The sequence below is a fragment of the Scyliorhinus canicula genome, chromosome 9 (assembly GCF_902713615.1).
Source record: "Scyliorhinus canicula chromosome 9, sScyCan1.1, whole genome shotgun sequence".
NCBI lineage: Eukaryota > Metazoa > Chordata > Chondrichthyes > Carcharhiniformes > Scyliorhinidae > Scyliorhinus > Scyliorhinus canicula.
This window is the reverse complement of record NC_052154.1, coordinates 66,250,750-66,277,332: the sequence shown is the minus strand read 5'-3', so window position 1 is coordinate 66,277,332 and position 26,583 is coordinate 66,250,750. Positions and strand designations below refer to the sequence as shown.

The following is a 26,583-nucleotide window of genomic DNA, read 5'->3' as shown; positions in this document are numbered from 1 at the left end:
CTGGTATCCTGCGACCATCCCTGTACTGGTATCCTGCCACCATCCCTGTACTGGGATCCTGCCACCATCCCTGTACTGGGATCCTGCCACCATCCCTGTACTGGTATCCTGCGAATATCCCTGTACTGATATCCTGCCACCATCCCTGTACTGGTATCCTGCGGCCATCCCTGTACTGGTATCCTGCCACCATCCCTGTACTGATATCCTGCATTGTAATTAAGCCTGAGATTGATGTCTTATAGAAATATTTTTTTGACCTTTTCTGAGACACATTTAAGAAGTGTAGTTTTAAAATTTCCCCCAAAATAGTTACAAAGTCCTACAATGTCTACATGTCTCAAATAAAGAAAATCTTCGTGGTACAGCCATAAACACGTCTATTTTTTTCTGAAACGTGTGTCGTAAGTTTATTTTAACTCTTACATTACAAGCAAGACACAAAAAACAAATAACATAAATTTGTGCATATGCTCCCTACAGAAACATATTCAAGCACACAACATAAGTACAAAATTAACTCTTGCCCTGGTGACAGCTGTTGCCGATCTTCCTGCAGTAACAAATGGCATTAAAAAACCTGCAATAGCAAATGGCACATGGGTCACAGCAAGGCAGAGTATGACCAAAACAGGATTCCAAGTGTCGGACACATCTCCTGGGCGAACGCTCTGATCTCTCTATCTCCAGAGCATTGGATATTACCTGCAAAGCAAATTTAAAGATCAGAAAAGCACACCATTTCTTCATATTGCAGCAGTTAATGAACAATTGCATTTAATAGTGAAACACGAACAATAGACAGACACACAGGATCTGACAAGATCATTTTGTTGCATCTCGCCAGCCAGTAATAAAACACACAGTTCCCTACTTATATCTCTAAATTCTCATCAAATGCCTGTCTGAACCCACTTAAATGAGTGATGTTAAGCAGCCTTGATAGACTCCCAGGGCAGCTTTTCCAAACATTTATCTCTCTCTATAGATTTTCTTTCAAATATTTGTTCAGTTCACACAATTCCCTGCTTCTGAATGCTAGCACTGTAACTACTTATCCCAGAATTCACCTTGCCAATGCTTTTCTCTGGCTCTCTTCATTTAATGTCCTCATTGTTTGAGGGCTGATAATCATCATTTATACCATGATATCACAATGGGGCAAGGCCAGGAGAGGGGCCCAAAAAATTACCTCAGCCAGTACGGGGAATTGAACTCACTCTGTTGCTGCTATTTTGCACCACGCTTGAGCCAACTAGTCAACTGGCTCCCTGCCTATAACTTTAAGGATTTTTAATACAAAGTTGGGAAAAAAATACATTGAATGCTGGGATTTAAAAAATAATATCCATTCTCTCAAATTGTATTTTGGGGCCAGGGCGTTTTTTTTCCCAGTGACTAAATAAATATCAGAAAATGCTGGAAATACTCAGCAGGTCAGGCAGCATCTGTGGAGAGAAACAGAATTAATGTTTTGGGGTGATGACGATCCTTCCTCATATCAGATTTCTGGCATTTGCAGCATTTTGTTTTTGGATTAAATAAATGACACCCGTTTTATTTTATGCTTCCCTAACTCATGGATTAATCTCTTATCCTGTACTGTATTAAAAAGCCTGCGGCCTCCACCACCTAAAAGCCTGCGGCCTCCACACACCATCTCAATTTGGACGTGTAACACCATTCCTTCATCATCACCGGGTGAAAAATCTGGAGCTGCCTCCCTAACAGGCCTGAGGGTTCACCTTCACACACGGAATGGTGTGGTTCAAGAAGAAGGCTCATCACCACCTTTTCAGGGCCAATGATGGGTCAGCAATAAAACACCAGCCTTGCCCGTGAAGCCCATGTTCCAGGAATTAATTTGCCCCACCGTTGTAATATATCACTGATTAGGAAAATCTAAATTTGAAGTGTGGGCTCCTTGTCGCTCTTATTCCTTGTACTACTTCCTTGGGTTCCTTTATAAATCCTGCACTATTTATTTAAAAACATTCAGCTCCTGAATATGTGACTGCAGGACATTCAATTTACACTTATCTCGCATGTTGGTTACCACGTGAATCCCAGTCACTCCAGGATCTTTGCTAAAATATTTGCCTAGAGACACTGGGCGGGATTCTCCTTTCTGGGGACTAAGTCCCCATGCCGGTGGGAAAACCGGCGCGAACCACTCCGGTGTCAGCAGCCTCCGAAAGTGCGGACTCAGAGGCACTGCCAGGGTACCATGGGGCATTGCCAAGGGGGTGGGACCTGAGAGGGGTCACGGCCTAGAAAGGAGGGGTATTGAGAGGTGGGGGCATGAAGTGGAACATGGAGGGGAGGACCTTAAAGGAGGGGCCTTCGTGGTGTTGGTCACTTGGGGGGGGGGGGTGGTTGGTACTAGCGATGGGGGTGGGGACTGATGCCTGAGAGTGGGGGGAGGATGTTCTGCTGGTAAGTAGGAGGAGAGGGGCTATGGGTACGTCTGGAATTTGAGGCATTGGGGCATCCTATCTCCGAGGAGGTGGTCTGGTGGTGTCTTTATGTCCTGCACATCTGTTTCCCAACGGGAGCCTCCCCAAGTTACATGTGGGAGAATTCCGAGGGGAATCACGGTGGTATTGTGGCCGAGATTTTCACCGGTTTTCACGCCGCAAAGTAATTTCTTGGGAGAATTCCACTCAACGTTTTGAGTCCATATAACTTCTTCAGAGCCCAGATGATCTGCTTTTCTGACGTTGACCGAGGATATTAATTCTGGGATAACTTTCCAGCTCCTTCCAAATAGTGCAATGAGATTTTTATTGTACATCCACGCAGGTGGAGCCTCAGTCTAAAACCTCATCTCTCCCTCAGTACGGAGCTGGGATGCAAACCCAAAACCTTAGGCGGGATTCTCCGGTCACTGACGCCAAAATCGTGTTCGGTGATCAGCCGGAGAAACCCCGTTCATGAGCGGATCGGGTGCAGCGCCTCGTTCACGATGCTCCGCCCCCTCCAAAGCAGCGTACTCGGAAAGTACGCCATGCGCCATATTGATGGCCTCAGGACATTGCCTGAGGCTCACCTCCCGATGGTCCGCCCCTGACCGGCCAAGTTCCCGACAACGCAGGTCGCGTGTGGTCTCATCCATTGGGAACTCGGTGTAGCAGCCGGGGAGGCTGATCCGCGAGCAGGGGGGACTTTGCCAGGGGCCGGGGGCACTGTTGGGGGGTGGTCCAGGGCGCACGAGCCAGCCAAAGAGGGGCACTATTTTGCAGGCCGAGTCCCCGAGCGGCCGCTGCCGTGTCGCTGCAGGCCACCACTGTGTGCTTGCGCAGGCACAGACCTGGCAATTCTCTGGGCCGTATCAGCAGGTAGAGCTGGGTGCTCTACGCTGCCTTGATGCTAGCCTCCAGACAATCGGAGGATCGGTCGCTGTTTTACACTTTTTATGTCGTAAAATGCCACTGTTCCCACGCCGGCGTGGGAACATAGCCTCAAAAACGGAGAATCTAGTCCACTTGTGCCTCACAGGTGAGAGTGCTGCTAACTGAGCCTGTGCTGACAAGTCAATGTAACAGAAGAATTTCACAAAATCTCATTCAATCATACAAATAGGCCGATCTGCACAACATTTGAAAAATTATTATTAAGAGTCTATACTTATCTGTAATAAAAATTGAACTACGTTAATCACACAGCAACAGTCATCCTGCTTTGCGTTGTTGCTGTGTGAAAATTGCAACTACCTGAGGTTCCAGCATGATGTTCTCTGACACACGATCCTCCTGAACTGAACCCACTGCTCCGTCCAATGCGGGGCTGGACAGTGGACCTGGATTACAGAATCACATAACGTTAAATTAATTTGCAAGATGCTACTTGGTCAAGGTCAGATAGTGAAACACTCAGCTTTGATTTGATTCTTACTAAAAATGAAGATTCTTCGAAATCAACATGCATTCTTGTCTCTACCAGGACGGCATATTTTGCAATTTTAAACAATGAGGGATAGTTGAAAGAATCGTGCTTTATGCACCGTCTCTTCCCAGCAGGATATCTATCGAGTGGGGGTTAGGCGGAGGAGAGGCGGGGAAAGCACAATACAGGAACTGAGAGAGAAACAGGAGAAAACTGACGGAGACAAGTCAAAAAGAAACTTGACAAAAGCAGAGCGGGAAATGAACAGTCGATGGAGGGAAGAGGGACAAAACTATTATAAAAACAATATCCTCCTGTGAGCAACAGAAGAAGTCCGCCCACTCTTAATAAATTAAAGGTTACTTGTTTGTTGATACATTTGAAGTAAATATGAGACAAAATAATTGATTCAATGCGAAAATCAGAATGCAAGCTCAGAGATCTGAGGTAAATGTTGCAACTTAGAACAGAATTTTGCAACTGCCCAGCTACTCAAGTAGTGAGGACGTTTGCTTTACAAACTCAGAAATTACTCACTCCCTCTCGATAAGGACAATCATTTTTAAGTCGATTTTGTGACCCATTTGTTCTAAGCTCCTGAAAGTGCCACTTGACTGCCAATTGTGGGTGAAGCGGCGGGCATTTACTTGCCTGACTCCTGGACTAACACAGACAAGCGCAGAGTGAGACACAAACAGTTCAAACACACACCTGCGGCAGGCAGGAGGGTCTGGACCCTGCTCAACAGAGCAAGGTCGCTGTATGGAGCGTCATTCGGCATCAAGGTCAAGTCCAGCTCATTCTCTGCAGTCCTGGTGAGAACGACCTGAACCATCTGCAGGCTCCAGCACAACAACACAACTCTAAACATGATACCTAGGAGGCAAAGGAAGAAAGTTCAGCCGGAGCAAACATTCAAATTATTAGCCACAAGTATTGGTACACGGTATGATTTCTCTTTCATAGGTATAAAATGCATTTGCTAAGATACGATTTAAAACCCACTGCGAATAAATAACCTTTAGTTACCAAAACAAAAAGTATTGGTGAGAAACGAAAGGAAACTTTCTTGTCCAACCACTGCTTGGTGCGAAGTGCTACTGTTTTGAGCCCTGGATTTATATCCGCTGGATGCAACTTCATTGTCACGGTGACGCCAGCACTGAAGGAGGAGGAGTGGGATTTGTATTTACCTCACTCAAGCTTTCTTTCAAAAGCAATCATTTAGCTGATATCAACGTGGCAGCCTGGACTCAGTGGTAGGTAGTTCTCTGCCTCTGGGTCAGAAGGCTGCAAGTATAAGCTACACTCCAGAGGCCTCAGCACACAACCCAGGTGGACACTCCAGGGCGTGCTACACTCTCACTCACTGAGGGAGGCACTGTCCCTCCAAAGTCCTGTCTGCCCTCTTAAGTAGAAAAGGACCAGTGGTGCCATGTGGCAAGCACGCCAACAGCTCCCCTGTGTGCCCAGACTAGTATTTATCCTTCAAACAACATCGCTGAAAACAGATGGGGTTTTGGGTGCTTGTTTTTGACCAGCGCAGACGTGATGGGCCGAAGGGCCATTTTCTGTGATGTATGACCTCTATGACTGTATGAGGTTATCATTTTAAATGGGTAGGAATTTGGTAGGAAGAAAAAGTCAGCCTTGTTCCCTGTATGTTCAGCATTTTATTTGTCTTGCTAACCTTTGCCAAACACCATCAAAGTCTGTCATTGCTATTGTTGGCAGGCCGGGTGCAGTCGGTTAAGATGAACATTTTGCCGTGGTTTTTATTCTTGTTCCATTGCCGAAAATGTTTTTATGGGGGTGGAGAGGCTGATTTTGTTGTTTGTATGGGCTATTACAGGGTGGAAAACACTGAGAAGGAGCAGGGCTGGAGTAGGGAGACGGAGGCTTTGTGGGTGAAAATGGAGGCAGGTTTTTGTAAGGGGTCGGGATTGCGGGCGTTGGCAACGGCACCCCTTCCATTTGCCCCGGGGAGGTATTCAGGGAATCCGGTGGTCGTGGCCATGCTGAAACTATGCCGTTTTGGCAGCACTTTCGGTTGGGGGCGGGGTCGAAGTTGATGCCAATTCGATGGGAACCATGGGTTTGAGCCTGGGAGGATGGATGTGAGGTTTCGGGGATGCGAGGAGCGAGGGGTGGTGGAAATAAAAGATCCGTTCTAGAAGGACGGTTTGTGAGTCTGGAGGAGTTGGGGGAGAGGTTTGGGGTGTCGCGAGGGGAAGGTTTCAGATAGATGCAAGAGCAGCATTTTGTGAAAAAGATCCGTCCGATCTTTGTAATGACACCTCCCTCCTCTTTGCCAGAGCCGGTGTCGGTGATGGGATCGGAAGGGGTGGGTTGTCTCAGCGATTAATGGAAGCATTTTGGAGGAGGATAGAGAGTCTCCGGAGGGGTTAAGGCCAAGTGGGAGGAGGAGCTGGGGATGGTGCTGGAGGAGGTGCTACGGAGGGTAAATGCCTCAACCTCGTGTGCGAGGCAGGAGTTGATGCAGCTAAAGGGAGTACATAGGGCCTGACAAAGTCGAGGATGAGTTGGTTGTTTGAGGGGGTGGAGGATATTGGTGAACATTGTGGGAGGGTCCCAGCCAATCACATTCACATGCCTGAAGTTGGGGAAGCTTTGAGTGTCGTTTTTCAGCGTGTCGTTTTTCAGCATCATGTGGGCGATCTTGCATGTGGACTTAGAGCCCAGTCCCCTGGGGGCCATACTCAGGATGTTGCACCTGCCGGAGTTGCAGACGGGAGGGGGGACAGATGTTTTAGCCTTTGCCTCGTTGATTGATCGCAGGCGGGTTCTGTTGGGATGGAGGTCAGCTTCTCCACCCTGTGCCTCGCTATGGCTGGTGGGGGGGGGTTTAATGAAATTCTTGTATTTGGAGGTGACATTTGCTCTGATGGGGGCGAGTGAGGGGTTCCACAAGAGATGGTGTTTGTATTGCATTTCGGGAAGCTGGTTGCCGCCAACTGCTAGGGAGGAGGGAAGATGGGAGGGGGTTGGTTGGGGGTCTTTGGGAGGAGGGTGGGCCTGGGATTTGGCTTTATTTTGGGTTGGTTTTGTTTTGTAAATGTTATGTGTTTTATGTGTTTAATTGTTAAAATGTCAAAATTTGAATAAAATATTTTTTTAAATAACAGCCTGTCATACTTTCCAGGTTTATTTTCAACTTCATCCTCTGGCATTTTGGGACCATTCCCAAATTATTTATGACACCCATTCAATCTATAATATAAACAAAGTTCTTTTTGTGGCTGCTTGAGAGAGACCCTTCCAGGTGCAGGGGGTTTCCAGTTTAAATATGTTAAAGAGTAATTAGCTGTTTTAATTAGGGTCCGTAACTTCCTCAGTGTAGCAATCTCCAGCAGATTGGCACTCTCAACAGACTTACCCACGTTTTAAAAAAAATTTAGATTACCCAATTATCTTTTCTCCAATTAAGGGGCAATTTAGCGTCTGACCTGCACATCTTTGGATTGTGTGGCTGAAACCCATGCAGACACGGGGAGAATGTGCAAACTCCACACGGACAGTGACCCAGGGCCAGGGATTCAAACCTGGTTCTCTGCGCCGTAGTCCCAGTGCTAAGCACTGCCCCACATGCAGCCCTTCGACTTACCCACGTTGATATTCCAAAGCCTCTGTCTCGCCCAACCTTCCCTACTTAGGCTGGGTGAGACAGGAGCAGCAAAACATGCCCCTGCTGCATCGGTGGAGTCACTGAGACTCAGAGAAGAAAGAAACAAACTGCCATAAAATAAGTGTTTAAAGGGGCAATTTGAAGAGAAAGGGTAAATTTGTACCGGAATGGGGGAGGAGGGGTGTTAGACGTTTAACTGCTGTTGTATAAAGAGTCAAAGATTCTGCTCCTTTTCAGAAACACCTTTATTTCACTTTAACAGACTTTGCACAAAACTCTATCTTCACATCACCTGACACAAAGGCCACCTGAAGCCTCTTTACATATCAATGTCAATTGTTGGATACTTAACATAAATGAGACAACTAATTGGAATGTCTCTTAACCCATTACTTAACAGTCTCACCTTGGAGAAAAAAAAAGGTGAAAACAAAATTACAAGAAACTCAAAAACATACATGCAATTTTCACCCTTTAAAAAAATTTTTTTTTTGTAATAAAAATAAAACAGTCACAGAAACTTCATTAACAATATCCAAAAGTTTCTGTGAACTAGCCCCTCTTTTTGTAAAACAGTCTGACAATTGATAGCTACGGTCGACCCATTTAATTTTTGCTATCTCCCCTCTGTCCAACATCTGCTTCAAACTTGCGATGTCTATCTTTAACCTTTTTTCATTGACACTTTTTTTTTTAATTTAGAGTGCCCAATTAATTTTTTCCAATTAAGGGGCAATTTAGCATGGCCAATCCACCTAACCTGCACATCTTTGGGTTGTGGGGGTGAAACCCATGCAAACACGGGGAGAATGTGCAAACTCCACACCGACAGTGACCCAGGGCCGGGATTCGAACCCGGGTCCTCAGCGCCGTAGGCAGCAATGCTAACCACTGTGCCACCGTGCTGCCCTTTCATTGACACTTTTTGTAGAGTGCAAATTTTCCCACAGGGATTTATTGTCAATGTGGCATTCAATAGGTATATTACCCAAATCCTTTAATCCCAAAATTCCTGTCAATATCTGAGATATATAAAAGACCATATCCCCCGCCTCTACAAGGCTTAACGTCTCAGCACCCAAAGTGCTTTTGACCACTCTCCGTATTTTCTTTGTTTCCCACACAAGAGGGCAACATTTACCATTGTTCCCAAGAGGAAAATTATAAAACCTCCTGCGCTTGAAACCCCATCTCATAAATTTGCATAGGATGCATCACTATAAACTATAAGTTTCAAGTGCCTTAGGTCACCTAAAACCTGGAACCTCAAAACACACTCCTGCATTTTTAGTTTGACCGACGCTTTATTTGCTCTTATTATGTCTTCCACTTTGGGATCATTCATTTTTGTACTCAACTCTAAGACATCAAAACTCACGTCCGATCTAGTCTGCCTACCTAACCAATGTAGTTGCCCAATTAAACTTTGCAGTTGCTCTTTTTCCATCTTTGAAACCATTACGTCTTTTTGTGAAACCCGGCCACGACTAATTGCCATTGGGCTGATGCTTTCCAAATAAGGTTGCTGACGCAAAGTTGCCCTAACTTAGTCTGTCCGATTTCCAGTCCAATATATTTAAATGCACCAGAAGCCTGACTTCCAACACTGAATTCTTTCCTCAGATAAGAGATTACAATAGCTTCAAAATCACTAGTCCCACCCCACAAAAAATCATCGACATGCATCATAAAGATGCCAGAAAGATTTCCTTTATAGTGCCAGTAAAACATTGCCGGATCTGCTTTCAACTGGCAACAGCCTAACTTTAACAAAACTGACCTTACCGAAAAATACCAGACTCTAGACGCATCATTTAATCCATATACACATTTGTTCAACTTCCAGAGTACCCCTTCTGTGTTAGCTGTCACTTTAGGAGGACGGAGAAAAATGTCTCTCTGGAGCTGATGCCCCTGCAAAAAGGCATAGATTTGCATTCCCATGCCTTTGTGGCTAATAGAGCCAAGAAAATCTTTAAAATAACCTTTCCTGCTGTAGGTGAATCTACCCTTAAATCCTGATTGTCTAAGTTTTCTTCAAATCTCCTTGCCACAAGCCTGGCCTTTGCCCTAGAAGAACCTTTTCTGTGCAAATCCATCTGTGGGATAGAGCTCTTTGTCCCCTATCTGGTACTTCCGTATATACCCCAAATTCATTCCAACAGTTCTTGCTGTTTTGCATCTTTGATAACTTTTTATCTAATTTATTGAAAGTCACCAAATATCACATGCATCTGGGCTTCTACTCCTATTATTATTTGTATTCTTACTCATGTTCCGAGATCTTGATAAACTATGTCCCCTCTCCCGCCTGGCATCTTGTTCTGTACTGCTACTGCTTGATCTTTCCCTTCTGCTGTGGGATGTCCTTTCAATAGTTCTCGACCTTTTCCTGCGGAGTTGTTCACTATCCGATGTACTATCTGAACTGGCACTACGTTACTGTGCCCTCCATTTTTGAACTTTGTGTTCCCAATCCATTGTCTTGACTCCTCCTGAATGCTGTACATTCAACCAATGTTTATACTTTCCAGTGGCCTTCCGTGCTCTACTAATAACAGTTGCATCCTTCCATTGACTAGACCAGGGGTGGGCAAACTTTTCCGTGCAAGGGCCACATTCAGAAATTCACAATTTTAAAGGGCCGCATAGTATTAATAGTCCCGGTTGTAACCAATTAGCATGCGGCATATACCTCAGCGCTTCCCCCGGCGGCATCCTGCCTTTAGCCCTCTTTATCTCTACTTTTCAGGGTAGCATGGTGGTTAGCATAAATGCTTCACAGCTCCAGGGTCCCAGGTTCGATTCCCGGCTGGGTCACTGTCTGTGTGGAGTCTGCACGTCCTCCCCCTGTGTGCGTGGGTTTCCTCCGGGTGCTCCGGTTTCCTCCCACAGTCCAAAGATGTGCGGGTTAGGTGTTCAGCTGTTGGTTTTGTAAATAAGGAATTCTGGTGATGGGACTTCTGCCTCCTCGGACTTATTACAGGTTCCCAGACTGAAAAAATCAAACTGAGCAAGTGCACAGGCCCGGTTTCCCGGCCTGAAGAAATTAAAAAATCAAACTGAGCAGGTGTATGTAATGTTTCTTAAATGAATGCTAGAAGTCGTTCAGCAGTTGAAGGATTGTTTATTGTGCTCCACAATAAATGACTTTGTTAGCTTTTTACTTACAGAATAGCACTTGTAAAGGTACTGCTTTTCTATGCTCTGCAACTAGGCCTGACCACACTCACAGCCCTGAGCTCAGCTTCCGTCCCTGTCGTGCTCCGCCGTCTCTCCAGCCACAGTGAGCGAGGGCGGGCTTTCGGCGTCACTCTTATATGTCCCCGTGCTGCCCCCTGGTGGTACTTCCATTTCCCATCAGCCCCTTCTGTATACTCAGGCGAGGATCACTACAGTGCACATGCCCGGTTCCCCGTCTGCAGAAATAAATAATCAAACTGTGCATGTGCGCAGGCCCGGTTTCCGGGCTGAAGAAATAAAAAATGTAATTGAGCTTGTGTGCAGGCCTGTTTCCTGGCCTGAATAAATAAAAATCAAACAGTGCATGGGCACAGGTCCCATTCCCAGTCAGATGAATAAAATTCAAGCTGTGCATGTGCGCAGTCCCGGTTCCCAGCCTGAAGAAATAAAAAATCAAATTGTGCATGTATGCAGGCCCGGTTTCCGTTTGAAGAAATAAAAATTCAAACTGCTCAGGTGCGCAGGCCTGGTTCCCAGTCTGAAGCAATATAAAATCAAACTGCTCAGGTGCGCAGGCCTGGTTCCCAGTCTGAAGCAATATAAAATCAAACTGTGCATGTGCGCAGGCCTGGTTCGTAGCCTGAAGAAATAAAAAGATTTAAGTAGTAGTAGTGCACCCAATTCTTTTTTCAAATTAAGGGGCAATTTAATGTGCCCAATTCACCTACCCTGCATTTCTTTTTGGGTTGTGAGGGTGAGACCCATGCAGACACAGGGAGCATGTGCAAACAACACATGGACAGTGACCTGAGGCCAGGACCGAACCCCTGTCCTCTGCACCGTGAAGCAACAGTGCTAACCACTGCAGCACCGTGCAGCCCTAGGAATAACAAAACAAACTGAGCATGCGCGCAGGCCCAATTCCAGGCCTGAAGAAATGAAAAATCAAACTGTGCGGGTGCGCAAGCCCAGTTCCCAATCTTTGCATGTACGTAGGCCCGGTTTCGATTCTGAGGAAATGAAAAATCGAACTGTGCATGTGCACATGCCCCATTCTTGGTCTGAAGGATTAAAAAATCAAACTGTGCATGTGTGCAGGCCGATTCCCTGCCTGAAGATATAAAAAAAATCAAACTCTGCAGGTGCGAAGCCCGGTACCCAGTCTGAAGCAATAAAAAATCAAACTGTGCATGTGTGCAGGCCGATTCCCTGCCTGAAGATATAAAAAAAATCAAACTCTGCAGGTGCGAAGCCCGGTACCCAGTCTGAAGCAATAAAAAATCAAACTGTGCATGTGTGCAGGCCGATTCCCTGCCTGAAGATATAAAAAATCAAACTGTGCATGTGTGCAGGCCAGTTTCTAAGCCTGAAGAAATAAAAAATCAGATTCTGCATGTGCGCAGGCCTGGTACCCAGTATGAAGATATACAAAATTAAACTATGCATGTACGCAGGCCCGGTTCTCAGCCTGAAGAAATAAAAAGATTTAAGAGGTATTAACGTACCCAATTCTTTTTTTCCAATAAGGGGCAATTTAACGTGACCAATTCACCTACCCTGCACTTCTTTTTGGGTTGTGAGGGTGAGACCCATCCAGACACAGGGAGCATGTGCAAACTACACATGAACAGTGACCCGGGGCCAGGATCGAACCCGTGTCTGCTGAACCGTGAGGGAACAGTGCTAACCACTGCACCACCACGCTGCCCTAGAAATAACAAAATAAACTGAGCATGTGCGCAGGCCCAGTTCCCGGCCTGAAGATATGAAAAGTCAAACTGTGCCTGTGCGTAGGCCCCATTCCCGGTCTGAAGAAATAAAAAATCAAACTGTGCATGTGCAGCTTCCCAGCCTGAAGAAATAAAAGAATACACTGCATTAGCTTCATGTTATTTTTTTTAAATTTAGTGAACCCAATTTATTTTTTCCAATTAAAGGGCAGTTTAGCGTGGCCAATCCACCTATCCTGCACATTCTTGGGGGCGAAACCCACGCAGACACGGGGAGAATGTGCAAACTCCACATGGACAGTGACCCAGAGCCGGGATCGAACCTGGGACCACTGCGCCATGAGGCAGCAGGGCTAACCCACTGTGCCAGTGTGCTGCCTTCGCTTCATGTTATTGTAATTGATATGGGTACTTCACTATTGCCACCCAAGTAACAGCAGTTATTTGTAGCTGAGATGACAAATGGAAGAATGAATGCAGTGCATCGAAATTGAAGACAAACACATTTTTGAAGTCAGTGGAACAAAGGTTGGAAAGGTGAATGTAAATCTGTTTCCTGGAGCTTTCAGCTAAACCAAAGTGTTTAAATTGAAAATGATCAGAAATCCATTTAGGACTGAAAAGGGGAGTTTGTTTGCTCTGACATTTATAACTGAGGCAATTATTTTTCCCGCTCAATACGAATAAGTAAGAAGGCACTTAATTAGAGAGGACCTGAAATGTACTTCGCTGCTATCATTTAAAGTCATTTTAAAACCTACTATACAAAATGTTGAGGGTCTGGTACATTTGCTAAAATCTGTTTTACCTTATGTATTGATTTCCCTTTAATATAGCAAATGTACCATGCTCTTGATGTCAGCAGCAATCACCAGCCTGATACCGTTTACTTTCAGTACAATTTTTACTCATCTCGATATGCAACATTTGACTGCTGCTGTGGACTTCGCTATCCAAAATTCAAAACTAGACACCAAATTAAGCAGAACTTCCAGTCTATCCTAAATGTGTGAAAACATTTATATAAAGAGAAAGGTAACTATTTAAGCAATTTATATGTAGGTGATAGTAGTTAAAATGCAGGGCAACAAATATTTTGTGTTGCTTTGTTTTTACTGTACTGTCTCTTTCTCAGGCAGGTTGTTGGCAGGTTGGCACCCACTGACTGCACCCCCCTCATCCGCCACCCACAGTCAGGGCTTCTCAAGAGCAAGCAGTTCTGATGGGCTTTTGGGCTTTTGTGCTTTTAGACATTGACTGAGAGCTAGGAGATGATTGTCCGTTCTGGTTGTACGAAAGGTTCATGGGTCTGAAATAGCCCTTGTCTCAGGTCGGATGTTCCTCACGGGGTTGACGTTCCACTGGATGTTGTGCTATGCAGGGTAAAGCTGGAGATTGGGTATGGGCTGCTGCCCTGAGTGATGCCAGTATCGCCAAGTTTTAACTCCCTCGTCCTCCTTTGGTGGATCAGCACAAAGTAAAAAGTAGAAGCTAAAATGGGGTGAACATTATTCCCTTGACTCTGGTAAATGTGAGCTCAATTTAACAATGGATTATCATTGTCAGGTAAATAGTATCTGATGGGAAATAAATAAATCTCATTCTTCAATTCTGCTTTGGCATCAGTGAACTGAAACAAAGTCAGAACTTCTGGGTAAACGCCAGTGAGAAAAGTCAAATGGTACAGGGTGGGAAACTATAGACATTGCACACACTCAGAGTGTGGCATTTCCATTTAAAGTTAAGGTGGGGAAAATACAAAAAAATGGGGTTTACTATTATCGAGGTCAACTCTTGGTAAACAGAAAGAGTTGTTGCTGAGAACCATGGATAATTCAAACAATATTTTGTGAATAAAGCATCTTCATTTGTTACATGCTCATTCCAAATTGGTGTTCAGAGTTCAGTAGATCTATGTTTGCCTCGGTTAAATGGAGATCTATGTTGTGTGACTTACATTAAAAACCCAAGTAATTTTTTTCTTCACTTCCCATTGCTGATCCACCCTGTAAAAACCCTTAACTTCATGCTTTTTCATTAGCAGCATCACACCTCCTTCCCATTGTTCTCATTATTAAGAAGCTGCCTTCCTTTACCTCGAAATCAAGGAACTCCTCTATCCACTGCTCTCACAATCTTTCACCAAGGTTTCTCTCCCAAAACTAACACACAGCAGCATCCATTTTAGTGCTGGCAAAGTTCTCCCCCAACACCTTCCAGGCTCTGCTATCCCTGTCTCAATGCTCTCAAATCTTGTAGGGTCCTTTCTAGTTCTCCTGGATCTTTTAACTCCATTAGTCTGACAAGTAACCTCTTCACTCAGGGTTTCCTTGCTGATAATCCTAGATTTCACAATTCAGTGCTATTGTCCAAGAACTACCACAACTTGAAAGCCCATCCCACCACCACCATACTCTGAAGCAGTCATGATGTATCTTAGAGCCTATCCCCACCACCCCTCTCCTGCCTCTCCACTACTTCCACACTGAAGGATCCACCTCTCCAAAGATTATGGACCGAGCAACTCTCCATTCTTGTCACACGCCAATACGCCCTTTATCCGCAAATCAAGGAAATACTCTATCCGCTGCTCCCACAACCTTTCATCACTGTGCCATTGCCATTACATACCAAGGCCACTCTTCCAACACAACCATACAGCAGCATGCTTCTTCCCCAGGTAGCAGAACCATTATCTCCCTGCAACCTGGAGGATTTTCTCTCCTATCATTTTCCATATCCTGGACTGTAACAAAGGGTAAAATGAAAATAAATGAATATTAACAACATACAGTATTCAAGGTTTACATTTTTCACTGAAACATGGGCATAATCATCAAATTCAGTCTGAAAATGCCACAAGGCTCCCATATTAATAAGGGTACCTTAATTCATTCTCCAGAAATCAGTCACTCAAATATAATATTGAATAAAACAGCATAGAATTACTTAGCATTACATAGAAACTAGAGCAACAATAGGCCATTCAGCCCAATTGGTCCATGCTGTATTTGTGCTCCACGTGAGCTAAATGCTCTGAATCACTCTGCACAATTGTAGATAGATTGCTTTCAACCAAAGTTACTGCCATCTTTGCGTTGTTCTGTGAATTTCAAATAATGAGCGTGATTCTCCCAAAGAATTTCTAAGTTAATTTGTGGCGGGTGTGATGATATACATAAGCAAGTTTGTATATAATGTTATGCATGGCCTCTGACCACTAGGTGGCATTGTGAACCCATCATGTGACCCTGTGATCTGGGAGTTGGGAGTAGGTCATGCTGGGAGATAGATGTAGTTTCTCAATAGTTGTTAGTGTTAGTTGTTCATTATTTAATTTATCCCAGTTATCTTATCACGCAGTTGTTCTATAATAAATTATTTTAAACTACATGTTCTGCAGTTCACCATTCACTTCAGCCAGTCAATAGAACATGACAGCAGGTCTTTCAGAGAGTTTCATGCCAGCTCTGCCAGCAACTTCCCCACCGCTATTCAATGACACTAAGAGATTTATTTGGGCCCTGGGAGTTTCTCACCGGTTTAGCCCACACTTCAAATTTTTTTTAGCACTGGGGAACTGAACTCAGAGATCGGGCCGTCATTTTGAAAGGGTGACCCAATCTCTAAGTGAGCTTGTGGGTCCCCCACTTAAGGGCAATATCACCACCCCCCCACACACACACAGATGGACATTACCCCACACCTATTCTCAAGTGAAGACACCCCGCTATGGGTCCCTAGGGGTGCCCCCTCTTCAGGCCTCCCCAAGCCCCCTTACAGTACTCCCTTCCTTCTAGCACCCCCACCCATCACCCCCCCCCCCCCCCCAACCTCCTGGAGGCCCCTACCTACCTGCTCTGCACTTCCCCATCCTTCAAACCTTCCCTCCACCCTTGTTTCATGCCATGGCCCCCCCTCAACCCCTGACCCTTGGCAGTATCATCCTGGCACTTGGGCACCCTTGCACTGCCACCCTGGAACCCAAGCAGTGCCCCTGCCAGCGTGGCAGTGCCATCTGGGCACCTTGGCAGTGCGAGGATAGCAGTGCCAAGGTGCCAACTGGGCAATGCCAAGGTGCTCATGTTCCAGGCTAGGGCCAGGGAGCCACCCTGCACTTACCCTGACCACCAAGGGATCTCCAATGGCCTGGGAAATCCCCCGGATACTGTTCCACCTGGTCCATGTTTGTGTGGACCATCACTGATTGGCACCGGCTGCAGAATCGAAGGAGGCTGGTGGACCCTATGCAGTTAGTTAGTAAATAGGTTTACGTCCTACTTCTACGAGCGTCATTCAGTCCTGACCATTTAGGGCGGGGTTCCGACTCCGACATCTCGCGAGACTCCGGTGAATCTCGCGAGGCACGGAGCCTGTTGGGAAGCTCGCTGCAGGCCTCTCCCGGGATTGTCCAGTCGTGTTGTGCTCTCACATGAGCGCATCGCGGCTGGAGAATCGTGCCCAATGACTATTACTATCCCTCACTCCCTATTAATGTTGTAATTTTAAATTGTGGTTGAGGGGTTCTTTTCTCTACAGAGGTATTCACAGTTCTCATGCTAGGGGCATTTGACCAAATATCTTCGGAAACATCCATCATATTGTCATCACTGACGAGGAGGCTGAACTGTGATGCACTGCATGGTTGAGTAGCTTACCAACACTTACTGTCGAGGCTCATAGCTTAAGAATAATTATTTCACCATTATACTGGAGGAATTGTGTTGTTTTTGGCTCCATACCTGATCTGACTAAGGTTGTGGTTTACTGGGCAGCAGTGATCCCCATGCTTCTCTCTGCTTCAGTCACTTGGACAGCCTGCAGCAGGTGCCTCAAAGCACTGGAGAAGTATTGCCAGTGGTGTCTTCGCAAGATCCTCCAAATCTGGCAGCAAGAAACAGGATCCAATTGCAGCATCACCTCCCAAGCCAGTATGCTCAGGATTGAGGAGCTAACCATTCAAAACCAGCTTTGCTGGATGGCAGATGTAATTTATGTGCCTGACACTAGATTTCCAAAGAAACTGTTGCACTCAGAACTTGGTTGTGGCAGGAGACTCCCAGGAGGATAGTGGAAACACTTTAGAGATGCCCTCAAAGCATCCGTGAAAAGGACAAACATCCCTTCTGACCCACGAAAGAACTTTGACCTGTGACTGACCAAAGTGGCGAAGGTTCATTAAGGATGGTACCGAACACATCACGAGACTTTATTGGGACCACAAAGAGGCAAAGCCAATGCATTGGAAAGAGCGCACAACCTTCCAAAAAACCTCATCTACCTGACCCTTCAAACACCACCTGTCCCGTATGTGGCAGACGCTGCAGATCGCGCACTGAACTTATCAGCCGTTTCCGAATGCACCAAACAGGAGTGGAAGCAAGTTACCTTCATTCCCAAGGGACTGCCTCAGAAAAGAAGACCTAATCTGGATCAGCATCTTCAAATGTGAGGAGAGGGAAGATGAATGAATAAATGAACGGTTTTCGGATCAGACTGGCTACAGATAAATAATTTAACTATATTTTAGTGAATTCAGGGAGAGAAAGGAAAACCTTATTTGGCAATTCAGCCCCAGAATGTTTTGTTCCTGCATCTTTGAATCATAGATGGTTGGTATGTCAACACCAAATCAGTTGTTCCGGTAAGTACGTTTCCGAACATTTTGTAAAATTAAGCCCTAATGTATAATGTACAGTCCTTGACACAACAAATTATCTTGACCTTCTTGCTAAATTGGCTGTGGATGGAAGGCCCTAATTTGAAAGTATAACAGAAAAATAAACTCAGGAACGAATAGAGATTTCTGGCTCTAAATTATTGTGAAGGGAAAACATGTGGAGATTATTAAACCAATGTTAGGTTGTTGTCTCTATGCTGATTTGCTCAGGAAATTAAATAAATTGCTTAGGGCTTGAGAGATAATAAAAGAATACATTTTCCTGATTTGTCAAAATATTTTTGTTGAGAAAGGAAAGCTAATGGAACCAAAGTCATTCAATAAGGTAAACCGTATCCTATTGGACCAACTGTCCATCCAGTTTGATTTGGCCTAGGTTTCATTGCAGCTCATACTGACCAGAACTGAAATTAATTGCTGAATGTCTCAGACATCTTTCAACAAAGGCAGCAAATTCCATCTGCGCCCAAATATAGACGGTTTATGCATTTGAAAAAGTATTTCTTGTAAGAATGATGGTGAATGTGAGTGGTTCAGCCTAAAACATTCCATACTTTTGAACACATTGTATCAGACTCAAGCATACATTAGATGTAAAATCATAAAATGACAGAAAGAGGCCATTCGGCCAATCAGGCCTGTGCTGACTCTTTGGTGGTGCCACTTAATCAATCTCATTCCCTGCTCTTTTCCCATAACCCTGCAAATTTTCCTTTTTCAAGTATTTATCAAATTCCCATTCGGAAGTTATTAAGTTTCGGCCACTTTCAGGCAGTACAGTTGAGTAATTATTCAGCCTATCCACTATTTCCTTCTTTTCATTGACAGTATCCCTATTATCAGTTTTTAAGTGGCCCACATTGATCCTGAATGCCATTCACCCCCCCCCCCCCCACCCACCACACACACAATGGTAAAAATGTTGTTTGATTTGATATCTGTTGCAAGTTTCTTCTGAAGCTCCATCTTTGTAAGTTTTACTATCTGTTTTGCCATCCTTTGTATTTTTATGTGTAACATAAACAAGACTTGGGTCTGAATTTTCAGGGTGGCAAGCGCTCGCCCCTCACTCCCCGCCTACAAACCCAGCAGCAGGGGAACTTAAAATTCTTCCCCATATTTAAGAAAATACAACATAGCATAAATAAGTCAAAATACAATGGTTAACTTCACCAAACAGTTAAAGAGCAAATAAAATGTTGATATAGAGCCTGACTAACACCATAAGGTTGCAAATATTTTGCAGGGGACTCGCAAGTGTGTCCAATTCTACTCCAAGGGAACTCTAACGCCTGACTTCCAAATGTAGGTTCATATGCAAAAAATACATCACTGAAGATACTTTCAAATAAATGAGGTTCTTTGTGTCTTCCGAGAAACATCTGAGGTAACACAAAGAATATCTAAGCATCCAGTCCTCCCTCAAACCCTAAAGAAAAAAGTCCTCCTTTCCTTGGGACAGCCCAAGGTTGTGCTTGCCTGGATATGGTTTCTGTAATAACCCGCGCGGGGCCTATGGAGTGGGAATGATTATCTTCCCCATGGGTCTTGTGGAGCAGGCATTGTCAAATTCGGGGACTTGGCGCGGGTGGGTCACGGGCGGGTGTCGGGAGGTTCGGGGAGCCGTCCGTCGCGGTGCTCCCGATTGCGCAAATCCACGTGCAAGAGCCGGCTTTTAATAACGCTGGCTGCGAGTCACCTTCAAAATAGGAACAGATAGAAAAAAATGCAGCCGCACTGCGCATGCGTGAACGGTCATCAGTGCGCATGCGCAAAATGCGATGATCGGGCACGCATGCGCAGTGCAGCCGCATTTCTTTTTTATGTGGTCGCAGTCATTTTTTTACAAGTTGGGGGCCAAAGGGACCACTGGGCCCAAAGGGACCCAAAACCACTTCCTCCATTTTTGTCAGCAACAAACAAGGAAAGAGAAAATGGTGGGTCAAGCAGGTCGGCCGGCGTGGGTCGCGCAGGTCAGCCGGCGTGGGTCGTGAAGGTCGGCTGGCGTGGGTCGTGAAGGTCGGTGGGTTGGATCCAAAGGTTAGCCGGTTGGTAAAAATGGGTCCCCGGAAAAAAAGTTTGAAAAACACTGTTGTGGAGTACAAGCTTCCCTGCAAGGGGCGGGAGATCTCTATTGACCTCTGTATAAAAGGTCGGCCAGGGAGGCACCAACCAAAAAGGACCCGATAGGGATCTACTGTGCTGTGTATATATAGTGCTGTAAATAAAAACTTTGTTTCTTTTATTTTATTCAGTGTGGACTCCCCTGGGCTGTAAATGATTGGAGGATTAATTTTGAAGAAGAGTCATATGGACTCGAAACGTTAACTCTGTTAACTCCACAAATGCTGCCTGACCTGCTGAGATTTTCTAGCATTTTCTGTTTTTATTTCAGATTTATAGCAACTCAGTATTTTACTGTTAATTTATTGGAGGATTAATGTTGTCGTCTGTGCTAATTCTATTGCAAAAACTCAAATGCAATTTAATGGGAATGATTAATTATGATATTCCCATTTAGCCTAATGACGGAAAAAATAATCCAGGCTGAATTTACTTGATACAAAAGCAGAATGTTGTGACAGCTGGATACATGAGCCGGAATTCTCCAGCCGTTGGGATTCTCTTTTCCCGCTGGCAGTGCACATTCGCCCACAGGCTGGTGTGGGGTGGCTTCAATGGAAATCCGATTGACAAGCAGCGAATGTCACCAGCGAATGACTTGCTGCCAAGAAACACACGGCTGGGGGACTGGACCTCCAGTCCCGACATAAAAACAGAAAATGCGCGATGGCTTGGCGGCACAGTGGTTAGCACTACTGTCTCACGGCGCCGAGGGCCCGGGTTCAGTCCTGGCTCTGGGTCACTGTCTGTGTGGAGTCTGCACATTCTCCCCATGTCTGCGTGCGTCCCCCCCCCCCCCCCCCCCCCCCCCACAGCCCAAAGATGTGCAGGGTAGGTGAATTGGCCACACTAAATTGCCCCTTAATTGGAAAAATAAAAAAAACCTGAAAATGCCGAGGAAGTATTCAACAGCTCTGATGACCCTTTGTTCTGACTGGAGGCCATTGATCTGAAATGTTCATTTCGTTTCCCTCTCTCCAGAAGCCATGAGTAAGTCCAGCGTTTCCTATATCTATTCCATTTATTTGGTAATGTTTAGGGTAGGATTTGGCAACCCATCTCGTTTGCGGGATCTACTGGTCCCCCCGAAGGCAACTCACCTCGTGATGGGTTACCTGGCGAGGGGGGTTGGGCGACCCATGCAAAATGCTGTAGGCATCAGCAGGACCCCCTAAAGTTCCCGTCGGCAGCAAATGGGAGCTGCCTCCGCCCTCAGAAAACACATTCTGGCGAGGAGGAGGGGGGGGGGGGGGGGGGTGGAAACAGGACAAAATTTGGCCCTTAGTCTATAGATGGCAGTCAAATGTCACAATATTTGGAAGGAGAGGGAATGAAATCACAATGCTGTATTGACTTGAAAACAAAAATGAATTCCTAAATACAGAGGGACAAATCACAGAATGCCTGCATTGCAGAAGGTGGCCATTCGGTCCATCGAGTCTGCAGCTGCCCTTGGAAAGAGCACTCTACCCCACCCACACCTCCACCCCAACCCTGTAACCCTACCTAACCTTTTGGACACTAAGGGCAATTTATCATGGCCAATCCACCTAACCAGCACATCTTTGGACTGTGGGAGGAAACCGGAGCACCCGGAGGAAACCCACACAGACACAGGGAGAACGTGCAAACTGCACACACACAGTTACCCGAGGCCAGAATTGTAACTGGGTCCCTGGAGCTGTGAGGCAGCAGTGCTAACCTCTGTGCCAGTGATAGATAGAAGATGGATAAATATTGTACATCAAATTTAAAAAAAATAATTTTTATTCAAGTTTTTCAATAACAAATTTTCTCCCCACAATTTAAAACAAACAAGGCGTGTTTCCACACCAACACAAGAAAAGAACTCACCCCCCCCAAAATAAATAACAACAAAAAACCAACAGCAATACAAGAAAGAAGTAAATAACAACATAGCAAACCCACCGCCGCAAGAACAAACCCCCTAACCATCCCCAAACCCCCCCCCCCCCGCCCCCGCCCCCCAAGTTGCTGCTGAGACCGACCACTCTCTACCCCTTCGCCAGGAAGTCGAGAAAGGGCTGCCACCGCCGAAAGAACCCCTGTACCGACCCCCTCAGGGCAAACTTCATCCTCTCCAACTTGATGAACCCAGCCATGTCGTTGATCCAGGCCTCCGAACTCGGGGGCCACGTATCTCTCCACTGTAACAGAATCCTGCGCCGGGCTACTAGAGACGCAAAGGCCAGAATGCCGGCCTCTCTCGCCTCCTGCACTCCCGGCTCCGAAGCTACCCCAAAGATCGCGAGCCCCCAGCCCGGCTTGACCCTAGACCCGACCACTTCCGACAAAGTCCCCGCCACCCCCTTCCAAAACCTCTCCAAGGCCGGACAAGCCCAGAACATATGGGTGTGGTTCGCCGGGCCTCCCAAACACCTCCCATACCTGTCTTCCCCTCCGAAGAACCGGCTCATCCTTGCCCCTGTCATGTGAGCCCTGTGCAGCACCTTCAGCTGAATTAGGCTGAGCCGTGCGCAAGAGGAGGAGGAATTCACCCTCTCCAGGGCGTCCGACCACGTTCCATCTTCAGTCTCTTCCCCTAGCTCTTCCTCCCACTTCGCTTTGAGCTCTTCTACTGAGGCCGCCTCCTCCTCCTGCATCAGTTGGTAAATAGCCAAGACTTTTCCTTCACCGACCCACGTCCCCGAAAGCACCCTATCCTGCAACCCCCTTGGTGGCAGCCGCGGAAACTCCGCCACCTGCCTCTTAACAAATGCCCTGACCTGCATATACCTAAAAGCGTTCCCGGGGGGGAGGTGTCACTTCCCCACCAGCTCCTCCAGAGTCGCGAAGTTCCTATCCAAGAAGAGGTCCCCAAACTGTCTGATCCCTGCCCTGTTCCAACTCCCAAATCCCCCACCCGTTCTACCCGGCGCAAAATGGTGATTGCCCTGTATTGGGGCCCAAACTGAGGCCTTCACTTCCCCCCTATGCCGCCTCCACTGTCCCCAGATTTTAAGGGACGCAACCACCACCGGACTCGTGGAGTACTTTGCCGGGGGGAGTGGAAGTGGGGCCGTCACCAAAGCCTCCAAACTCGTACCTACACAGGACGCCACCTCCAATCTCTTCCATGCGTCACCCTCCCCTTCCGTCACCCACCTGCGAATCATCACCACGTTCGCCACCCAATATCCAAACTAATTTTAAGTACACTCAGTTGTCCTCTAGCCATCGTTTTTTGGGTGATCTTTTCCCCAGCTTCGCACTGGTCTAAACAATGTATCAGACTTGTTTTAAAACGCTAGAGCAACTGGCCGCCTTCCTTAGTATTTCTGGGTCCCTTTGCTTGGGTATTCAAGTTGAGTTTCACAGCAATCTATCTTGGAAAACCAGAGGTGGAATGGGTGAGCTTGGCACCAGACACTATAATCTGAGGGTCTCAGAGGATCTTTTTGGGAATAGGATATTCTGTCCAGTGTACCCGGAGATAGCAATCTAGAGTACAGGAGGAAAGGTGCTCTACCGATCATTGATGATCATCACCAGACCATCAATGGGCAAACTAGGCAAGAGAAAAATGCATTAATTGAGGTGATGGAACCATCAATTTAGCGAACACGTGTAGTTGGATCTGAACAGAGGCTTTAATACACTTACAACAGAGCCAGCCTATTCTTCGTTGAAATCCAAATAACTGCAGGCTGGCTCAAAGGCACTGATCTTTATACATCGGTCCCAGGGGAGGAGTCCTGGGCAGAGCCAAGGGAGGAGCCCAGTACAAACTCTCACGTACTCCCAGAGCGACTCCCCCTGGTGGTCGGATAGTGCAACTGCACTTACAATGGTGGATAGTGAACATATATACACGGAGTTATATTGGAAACTATATACAGCATTGATCTTACAATGGGTAGATAACGAACACACATGGAGTGATATTGGCAACTATATATAGTGTGAATCACATTCACCACATTCACCCCCTGTTAAAAAAATCAAGTCCGGCGGGGGTGATGGCTCAAAGAGTCAGTCTGTCCGGTGGACAAATTGTCCGTTTTGATCTGCGGAGCACCGGGGTTGCAGCCTCTTGCGGTGGCTGGGCGGGCGTCGAGGTCTGGGGTACGGTTGCTGGGTCCGGGGCGAGTCTTGTCCAAGCCTCATACACCTCCTGGTCGAATGGAGACTGGGGGCACGGGGGGCGGGCTGGTGCTGGCGCTCGGGACTGGTGGGGTGAGCTCGCAGAATCGGGGGCGCAAGGGGGCGGCCGCATAGGGAAGGGGGAAAGGAGTTCCTCGGTGGGGGTAGATGGGGGGCTGGATCCAGCGGGTGCCAGGTCCCGGAGGGATACTGTGTCCTGGCGACCGTCCGGGAACTCAACAGATGCGTACTGTGGGTTGGAATGAAGCAGGCGCACCTTTTCAACAAGGGGGTCGGTTTTGTGCGCCCTGACGTGCTTCCTTAGGAGAACCAGGCCTGGGTCCTCAGCCACGCCGGAAGTGAGACCCCTGTGGTAGTGCCCCTGGAAAAAATGAAGAGCCGCTCGTGGGGGGTTTGGTTGGTAGCTGTACACAGGAGGGATCTAATTGCATGGAGTGCGTCAGGGAGGACTTCCTGCCATTGGGAAACTTGGAGCTTTCTGGACCTGAGGGTCAGTAGGACGGTCTTCCAGACCGTCGCTTTCTCCCTCTCCACCTGTCCATTCCCCCTGGGGTTGTAGCTGGTAGTCCTGCTCGAGGCGATGCCCTTGTCGAGCAGGTACTGACGCAGCTCGTCACTCATAAAGGACGCACCCCGGTCGCTGTGCACGTAGCTGGGGAAACCGAACAGGGTGAAGACACTATGCAGGGCCCTAATCACTGTGTGGGAGGTCATATCGGGGCATGGGAGGGCGAAGGGGAATCGTGAGAACTCGTCAATAATGTTAAGGAAGTAAATGTTTTTGTTAGTGGAGGGGAGTGGCCCTTTGAAATCGATCGCAAGGCGTTCAAAGGGCCTAGAAGCCTTGACCAGGTGGGCCCTGTCTGGTCTATAGAAGTGCGGTTTGCACTCCGCACAGATCGGGCAGTCCCTGGTGACCGCTTTTACCTCCTCGTTGGAGAAAGGCAAGTTTCGGGCTCTGATGTAGTGGACGAGCCGGGTGACCCCTGGGTGGCAGGGGTCATCGTGGATGGCTTTTAGACGGCTGATTTGCGCGCTGGCGCATGTCCCGCGGGATAGGGTATCCGAGGGCTCGTTGAGCTTCCCTGGTCGATATTTGATATCGTAATTGTAGGTGGAGAGTTCAATCCTCCACCGAAGACTTTTGTCATTTTTAATTTTGCCCCTTTGCGAGTTGTCAAACATGAAGGTGACCGACCGTTGGTTGGTAATGAGGGTGAACCTCCTACCTGTGAGGTAGTGCCTCCAGTGTCAGATAGCCTCCATGATGGCTTGTGCTTCCTTCTCGACTGAGGAGTGTCGGAGTTCTGAAGCGGATAGGGTACGGGAGAAAAATGCAACGGGCCGCCCTGCTTGGTTTAAAGTGGCTGCTAGCGCTACCTCTGAGGCGTCGCTCTCAACCTGAAAGGGAGTGGCTTCATCCACCGCCCGCATGGCTGCTTTGGCGATGTCATCCCTGATGCAGCTGGAGGCCTGGCGCGCCTCAGCAGACAGGGGAAATAGTGTGGCCTTGAAGAGTGGGCGGGCTTTTTCCGCATATTGGGGGACCCACTGGGCGTAGTACGCAAAGAGCCTCAAGCACCGTTTGAGGGCTTGGGGCCATGGGGGAGGGGGAGTTCTAAGAGCATGCGGTCCGGGTCTGGGCCCAGGACTCCGTTCTCCACGACGTAGCCGAGGATGGCTAGTCTGTTTGTGCGGAACACGCATTTCTCCTTGTTATATGTAAGGTTTAATTTTTGGGCCGTCTGGAGAAAACGGTGGAGGTTGGCGTCGTGGTCCTGCTGGTCATGGCCGCAGATGGTAACATTATCCAGATACGGAAACGTGGCCCGCAGCCCGTACTGGTCTACCATTCAGTCCATTGCTCGTTGGAACACCGAAACCCCGTTAGTGACGCTGAAGGGAACCCGGAGGAAATGGAAGAGGCGGCCATCGGCCTCGAAGGCCGTGTAGTGGCGGTCCTCCGGGCGGATTGGGAGCTGGTGGTATGCAGACTTCAGATCAACCGTGGAAAATACCCGATATTGGGCGATCTGGTTTACCATGTCTGCAGTTCTGGGGAGGGGATACGCGTCTAGGAGCGTAAAGCGATCGATGGTCTGGCTATAATCGATGACCATGCGGAATTTTTCCCCGGTCTTGACGACCACCACCTGAGCTCTCCAGGGACTGTTACTGGCCTCTATGATCCCCTCACTGAGCAGCCTTCG

The 26,583-nt window shown here is 47.1% G+C and overlaps 2 protein-coding genes across 2 annotated transcripts in view; one reads left to right on the top strand and one right to left on the bottom strand.

Annotated features, from left to right (window-relative positions):
- Positions 1 to 365: 365 nt before the first annotated feature.
- On the bottom strand, positions 366 to 16,645 carry LOC119971373 (agouti related neuropeptide). Its single transcript, XM_038806816.1, has 4 exons — positions 16,567 to 16,645; positions 4,597 to 4,761; positions 3,714 to 3,799; positions 366 to 705 (listed from the first exon to the last, which is right to left on the bottom strand). The coding sequence occupies exons 1-4, from the start codon at positions 16,643 to 16,645 to the stop codon at positions 517 to 519; spliced, it is 519 nt and encodes a 172-aa protein (XP_038662744.1). The 3' UTR covers positions 366 to 516.
- A 585-nt stretch (positions 16,646 to 17,230) lies between these two features.
- The window catches only part of LOC119970888 (chymotrypsinogen A-like), a 51,366-nt gene continuing 42,013 nt past the window's right edge, over positions 17,231 to 26,583 (top strand). Inside the window, exons 1-2 of the mRNA XM_038805996.1 lie at positions 17,231 to 17,375; positions 17,975 to 18,088. Coding sequence (XP_038661924.1) covers positions 17,231 to 17,375; positions 17,975 to 18,088 — 259 coding nt within the window. The remainder of the gene's footprint in view (positions 17,376 to 17,974; positions 18,089 to 26,583) is intronic.